The sequence below is a fragment of the Pagrus major genome, chromosome 15, assembly GCF_040436345.1.
Source record: "Pagrus major chromosome 15, Pma_NU_1.0".
In the NCBI taxonomy this organism is placed as follows: Eukaryota; Metazoa; Chordata; class Actinopteri; order Spariformes; family Sparidae; genus Pagrus; species Pagrus major.
In genome coordinates this window covers 21,281,386-21,289,182 of record NC_133229.1, presented here as the reverse complement: position 1 = coordinate 21,289,182, position 7,797 = coordinate 21,281,386, and the positions used below count along the sequence as shown (strand labels likewise).

General features: G+C 41.9%; 1 protein-coding gene across 1 annotated transcript; it reads left to right on the top strand.

Annotated features, from left to right (window-relative positions):
• The first annotated feature begins 5,655 nt into the window (after positions 1–5,655).
• olig3 (oligodendrocyte transcription factor 3) lies at positions 5,656–6,522 on the top strand. Its single transcript, XM_073482562.1, has one exon. It carries the CDS (start codon positions 5,656–5,658, stop codon positions 6,520–6,522), a length of 867 nt encoding a protein of 288 aa, XP_073338663.1.
• The last annotated feature ends 1,275 nt before the right edge of the window (positions 6,523–7,797 follow it).

The following is a 7,797-nucleotide window of genomic DNA, read 5'->3' as shown; positions in this document are numbered from 1 at the left end:
GTCTTTGTTCCAAAGCTGCCTTGTGGATGGCATAACCTTCAGTATATATACATACATGCACAGACAGACTTTAGAAATTTGTATTAAAGTTGAATGTATTATTATTATTAGAGTTGTTAGAGTTTAGAGTTCTGCTGTCAGTGAAAATAAAAAGCAGTAACTGAAACTGACCTCATTTCCTGTGGATTTTATAATTATTTCTGAAATCTGCATGACTGCAACAGATAATGTTGCTTTCTTTTTATAATAGCTGACACTTTAAAAGCAACCTTGACACTTTCAGCTGCGACCTTGACCTTGTGTCCTGTATTGTCTCCCATTGAGCACCGTCCTTTCAGCTCAGACATGTTCAACCGGCACTTTCTGTGTCGCAGTGATAATGAGACATTCGCTGCTGACTACTGTCTATACATACTGCTGGAGGGATGCCTCCATTGACTGTTTACTACCACGAGCTTATTAGACGGGGTCTGGTGAACCTGGCCCACCCAGGAGGGAAAGACTGAGAGGAGATTGGTTGTTTCTGGACAGCATAGGTTCACTAATGTGGTGTATTTAATCCTTTAATGTGTTGGCGTTTTGCTTTAAAGTCCTGTCACCTATTTAACAGTGAGCGAGCTAAAAAATCTGATTCCTTGCATTCCTTTACATTGTAATAACAATGATAAACTCCATTTTTTCATTTTTTCCCCAATCATTTATAGATGCCCCAAAACAATGTTAGGGTTAGGGTAAGGGACAGAAATACTCTTTTTTTGTATCACAGAGGTGTGTCTGTGTTTGATTTACAGCCACTGGCAGGCTGAGCACCAGCAGGGGAACAAAAAAAAGTAAACAAACTTGCAGTGTAGCAAACAAATTATGGGAAAACAGCATGTTGTTAGCAGTATTTAAGAGTAAGGACCGCGCCAGCATCACAGGTAAGTTTACATACTGTTTAATGTGTTGCAACCGACCAGAAAATAAGCTAGCTAGCCTAAAAACTGATGTTAGCAGAGCACTTTTGTCCATGTTTATTTGGTGGTGCGGTCAGCAAGCATTATATGATATTATATCTCCGAGGTATCTGTTCCGTCAAAAGGTAATTTAAGGAGTTCCTGGATGATGGGACCACCTTATTATGATGTTACTGTACATGTATGTTCATGTCACTGTAATCATGTATGTTTAACAACCCTGATTCTCCTTCAGTAAAATGAACAACTGTAACTCAGCTGGATAAAAAGCTGTCAAGTTGACAGTCCTGTCAAGGCAGTTTTTTCAGACCTCGCCACTCTTGCAGACTTGTGGATTTATCCCGTCCACCAGGGTTCTCAAGCAGATTTTCTGTAGACTTCAATGGACTTCACTGATTTAATAACCCGCAAGTCATTACAATATGGACGTGACATTGTACGTATTATAAATGTACATGCAGAGATATGTAGAAGCTGTAAAGGTAATCAAATGTATTTTATCATTATAGTCTTTAGGCCTGTATATCAGCACAGCAGTTTATAATGCCTCACAGACTTAACATGATGACAGTGAGCGACTGAAGTCCGCAAGTGAACATTCAGATTCAGCCAGAGAAAAAACATTTCTGCTTTTCAGATGTTCCTCTGATCCAGTGTTTTTCAATCCTGGTCCTGGTGGCCTCCTGTCCTGCATGTTTTAGATGTTTCCCTGCTCCAACACACCGGACTCAACTGATCAGCTTGTCATCAAGAAACCTGATAACGACCCGTTATTGGACTCAGGTGTGTTGGAGCAGGGAAACAGAACCATTATTGAAAAACACTGGTCTAACCTTTGCTTTATTTTTTCAACTGAATTTGAGCATAATGAATTAAATAAAACAGTAAAAAAGAAATAGCACGCTCTCTGGTGAGTCACACATAGAGATTGATAACTGTTGAATGGTCAAAAAGTCCAAAATATTATAAACCACATGATCTAAATCACATTAACTAGCCTGAACTAATTTTAAATATTAAGCCTATGTTGAAGACTTGAGGTATGATAGAGCAAATACTCACTCTGACAGTGTAAGGGTTAATTTTACCCAGCACCAGTGCCTTGTTTCTTTTATATTACTGTTGTTTTTTACCCAAACTAAAAAGAAAAACGGTTATCTTGACCCATTGTTGCACACAAGAAGCTCAGGTTTAAGCTTAATACTTTGACAGAATCTTTCAACTTTCAAACAGTTTCCTAATCTCTCTTAGATCCAAACTCAACTCAAAACCTACTTTTATTCCTGAATTTTGAACCCGTCTGTTTTTTTAAAGTTGATTGTCATTGCTCAGTTGTATTTGTGTTTTGCCACCGAACATTTTTGCTGTTTATTCATTTTCTCATATATTTGTTGTTCTATAAATAAAACTTGGCATGACACATGATGTATATGTGACATTTAAACATATAAATAGCAATCAGTAGAAACAATTGACAGGTGGAAACCCATATTTTGACCCAGTGACTTTTCGTGTGTAACCAACTGTCCTTTTGCTGCCCAGAAAACTGATGTGAGAGGGCAGAGAGCCACTCATGACAGACAGAAAGATAAAAAAGTGAGAGGCTCGCAAGAGAAGAAGCAGGGCGAGCCAGAAGCTGGAGAGACAGCAAGCGAGGGAGAGAGAGAGAGAGCGTGTGAGATAAAAAAAAAAAGATACGAACAGAGGAATGAAAGGAAAGCGAGGAGCTTACGCAGTGAAAAGAGCACATTAGGGGCGACCTGCTGCGACAGTAGTGTGGGGGGAACGGTGAATAACTGCCTCCATTTAGACCAGTGTCCTGGTGGTGTGGAGCCGGGGGCCTCCGATGGACACACACACACTCAAAAAACACCAGAAAAATACATAAATAGAGCAAAAAAAGAAACCTATTCAGGAGCATGTGTTCCTGCACAAATTGATACCTGACACACACACACACATGCTCACACACCTCCTCCGGGCTCTCCTCTGTCCCTCTCATTCACACATTTCTCCACATTGGCCGGATTAGGAACACTTTCTCTTGGGTGTGCGAGGCTGCCCCGCACACAAAGAAACACTTGGGGACAGGATTAGTAGGCTTACAGCGGATTCACATATGTCCAGTTCAAGCAATTGGTATTCAAAGCTTTACACTTTCAAATGCCACCAAGAGAGAGCAAAGCCGACCAGCGCTTTTCTTTGCATTGGCAGCACCTTTATGAGGAGGGCTCTTTTGCTGGGCCAACAATGAGGCCGTGAATACACATTTTTACTGTTCTACCAGGGGGATCTCATTGGCGAAGGATCGAGCGGAGAGAAGAGTTCGAGACAGACTTTATTATCCCGGTTTGAAGTGCTGGGTGGCGTACAGACGGATGGAGGGAAGGGACAGACAGATGGATGGATGGAGGGATGCTGAGGTGGTGGTCAGAGGAGGAGTGCTTCAGTTACTTCCACATGTTATTGTCGGTGGCCCGTTCCTCCACTCCACCTCCACAAAACAGATCTGGAGTAGACCCTTCAGAGTGGAGAGAGCGCTCTCAGCAGCTCAATATAGACAATACTGACTCAATTTGATGCTTTATTCCAATATTTCAATACGGAAACACCTTCAGAGATCCGTCAGTAAAATGTTTTGTGTTCGTTTCATCAATTTTTTGAAAATGATGCAACATTTTTACGGTTGTTCGCTTGTTTAAATACATTTAAATACGTATTTTATCAAAAAGAAATGTTTTGTTCTTTTCTGGGTAGCATAAAAGGACTCGAACCAAGTTTCGTTTTGCAAAACTTGCATCATAAAATGATAAATAAATGTGGCTCGTATCTGCAGATTGGTGTTTGTTACTCTGTCTACACTACTTTGTATTTTTAAGACTGTTTTTATGTGTGTGACACAAAAATAAAGAATAAGAAACTGAATTCTTGAAATGTTAAAGTAACTGTATTGTGGGCAGTTCTGTTTAATATTTTGGTGGTCATCTCTACATATTTAAACTATTTAATCCTGTATATAACTGATCAAAATAGATTTTTATTATTTATTGATAAAGTGTTATAAAGGAAACAGTTATAAGTTAAAAAAACATCTATTATTATTATGATTATGATTATTATGATTATTATTATCAATAATAATAATAAAAGTGGTAATAATTAGTAGAGGAAGAAAAAGAAAGAAAGAAAGAAAGAAATGCGAGAGATTAAATGAAAAGTAATAATAGTATTAATAAAAAATAATTAGAAGAAGATGAAGAAGACAAAGAAAAGAAAGAAATTAAAAGATTAAAATGAAAAGTAATTATAGTAGTGATGATAATAAATGGAAGGAAAAAAAGAAAGGAAGAAATGAAAAGTTATAATATTAGAAGAGAAAGAAGAAGAGAAATAAATGTAAAGATTAATAAAATGTCATTATAGTAGTAAACATAATAAACAGAAGAAGAGGAAAGGAAGAAATGAAAGATTAAATGAAAAGTAATAAAAGCAATAATAATAATAATTAGAGGAAGAAGAAGAAAGCAAAAGTGAAAAGTAATAATAACCTAATAGTAGTAGTAGTAGTAGTAGTAGTAATAATAATAATAATAATAATAATAATAATAATAATAATAATAATAATAATAATTAGAAGGAAGAAAGTGAAAGATGAAGTGAAAAGCAGCAGACTGCAGTTTTGTGGAGGTAAACTCTGACGCCCACATGCTGCCATATGGCCAGCAGAGTGCGGAGTGTGGATGCGGGCTTGTTACCTCTGTCCCAGCGGAGGCCACGCACCCCTGCGGCAGCAGGAGCCGCTCAATGGGAAACCAATTTCCCTTCCCATTCCTCCTCTCTCCCTCCGGCAACCAGCGGCCGGAGCTGCAGGCTCTGGTTTCAAATGTGACCTGTCCGATAATAGGAGCACCGCCACAGCCTCTCCTCCTGCTGCTGCTGCTGCTGCTGCATTTAAATAACAGGTTTTAAAGTACATTTTGCAGAGATTTGCTCAGATTTTTTACAAAAAAAGTGAGATGTTCTTAAAAAATAACTTCTATGACATGTGAAATATTTTAACAGGAGATCTAATAATAATAAAAAAGCATTAGGCTAATCAAACTGACCAGATCGTCCCAGGAAAAGAAGAAAAAGAAGAAGGAGAAGAAAAAGAAAAGGAAGAAGAAGAAGAAGAAGAAGAAGAAGAAGAAGAAGAAGAAGAAGAAGAAGAAGAAGAGGCGCTGTGCCCCCCGACAGTGTCCTGACAATGGCAGTGAATGGTTGCGCACCGCGGTCACTGGGACAGTCAAAGCACACCGCCCCTTTCTAACGGGCACGTCATCCTCCTAACGAGGCGTTATGAATAGGAAAGCCGCTTTTGTCTGCCCTCATGTATAAATACCCACTATCAGTGTCCTCCTCACCGCAGACACCCGGAGACAGAGGGAGAGAAGAGACACAGAGAGAGCGAGCAGAGGCAGAGTGGCCACCGATGTGATAAGACGGACAGGAGCGCGGGACAGGAGGGCTTCAAGACAACATCAGGTGACTCCAGGCTCCAGAAAGAGCGAGAGACACAGAGACACAGAGACACAGAGAGAGACAGAGAGACATAAAGAGACACATAGAGAAAGAGAGAGAGTGAACGTGAGAGAGAGAGTGAGAGGGAGGAAGCCAGCAGCGACCTCCTACCCAACATCCTCGGAAGCGAACCCATAAAATGAATTCAGACTCCAGCCCGAGCAGCAGAGCCTCTTCCCCGGACATGGACGGCATGTTTCTCCACCACCCGCTCCACAGCCACCACCACCACCACGTCGGCTCCTCCGTGTCCTCATCCACGCAGGGCGGCGAGCAGCAGCGCCAGAAGATGAGCGCCGGAGAGCACCTGCGCTCCGGAGGCGGCAAGTCTGTGGGCAGCAGCAGAGACAGAGACAGAGACAGAGACAGCGACAAGTTCAAGCTGAAGAAGCAGGTGACCGAGGAGGAGATGTACCACCTCCGGCTAAAGATTAACGGCCGGGAGCGGAAGCGCATGCACGACCTCAACCTGGCCATGGACGGCCTGCGCGAGGTGATGCCCTACGCGCACGGGCCCTCGGTGCGGAAGTTGTCCAAGATCGCCACGCTGCTTCTCGCCAGGAACTACATCCTGATGCTCACCAGCTCCCTGGACGAGATGAAGCGGCTGGTGGGGGAGATTTACGGCGGGCAGCACTCAGCTTTCCACTGCGGCACCGCCGGCGGACACTCCGGGGGCCCCGCCGCTGCAGCCGCCGCCGCAGCAGCCGCCGCCGCCGCCGCCGCGCACCAGGTGCACCCTCTCCTCGGGGGCGCGCTGACCTCCTCCACCTCCTCCACCCTAACGAGCGCGCTGCCGGGGCTCACGTCCATCCGAGCGCCACACCCCCTGATGAAGGGCGCCCCGGCTGCGCCACCGGCCCTGCAGCTGGGCCCCGGCTTCCAGCACTGGGCCGGACTGCCGTGCCCCTGCACCATCTGCCAGGTGCCCCCTCCTCAACACATCCCCGTCACCTCCACCGGCCTCACGAGACTCTCAGTGGAGGGCAAGGACGGGATGAAATGATGGTGTGCGCGCAGAGACTGAGATGAAGTTTGTAAATAGAGAATTCAGGGCATGAGGGTGGACTCGGCCTCACCGGTGCATGTTGTTGTTTAGTCTGTTTTCTTGTTTGGCGTATGAGAAAAAAGTGTTATTTTCCTCCTTGTAACAAGGACTTAAAAAGACTGGTGACTTTGCCAACCGAAGGTAAAAAGACAAAGTGTGGTGAAACAGCTGGCCCCTGAGTGTGACTGAGGTTAGTCTCACAGCGCGGTGAAGCTGAGAGAGGCTGCATGAACACGTTTTGATTTCATTTGACTTTTTTCTTTTTTTAAAAAAAAAATCAGGCGTCATTTTGTGAAAACGAAGAATGCTCTCTGTGCCTTGTACCAAGGATTTTAAAAAAAAACTTGAGTTCTACATGAAAATAATGACATTTATGTGTTTGGCTTAAAGAAATGATTCTGCCACCGCGGGAATTTGATTTAAAAAAAATCTAAGTTTTTTAGATTTATTTCGTGGCTCACTGTCTGATTTCCACTTTATCTTTATTTTGAAATTTTCTTTTGTTTTTGCATGATGGTATAATTATCACAGCATGATTGTTTTTTTTGTTTTTTTTTTGCTGAACTGAATTTGTGATGCCCAGAGACCCCGTGTCTTTATTTTTGTACATTGTTGATGACTGATGAAATATTTATTATCGCCCAGCGTCCCTGGATGAAATTTCAATAAAACTGAAATTATGGAAACCTATCTTCTGTCTTCCTCTCTTGTTTTGAAAATACCCCAAACATAATCAACATGTATCAACTCTGTGTTTAACCACCTGATGATTTAATATTTAACACTGATTTACTTTTTGCTTTCATAGCTGCACATTTCATCTCAAACTTTCACTTCTCTAAATCTCATCCTTTTAATTTCAGCTAAAACACATTTAATTCTCGGACATTTTTCCCTTTTTTTAATCTTATATTTTAGTTTAACACTGAAGGCCTCACTGGAAGAAACCTTTTACGGCTCCATATTTTATATCAAATTGATTTTAACAAATAAAAACGCTCAGAAATGTTGATTACAAACAAAAGATGACGACAATTGCTCTCAGATAATTGTTTTTTATTCCCTTGAAATGTCTCTTCTTACTCTGATATTCAATCTCCCTGCTTATAACGAGCAATTTACGAGGGTTTTGTGGCCCCTCTAATGAAAGTATGATTTTAAACACACCTCCAGAATTAAGTGATGATAAACAGGTCCATTTATTCCACTTTAAAACAATTTTAAATCAGCTGC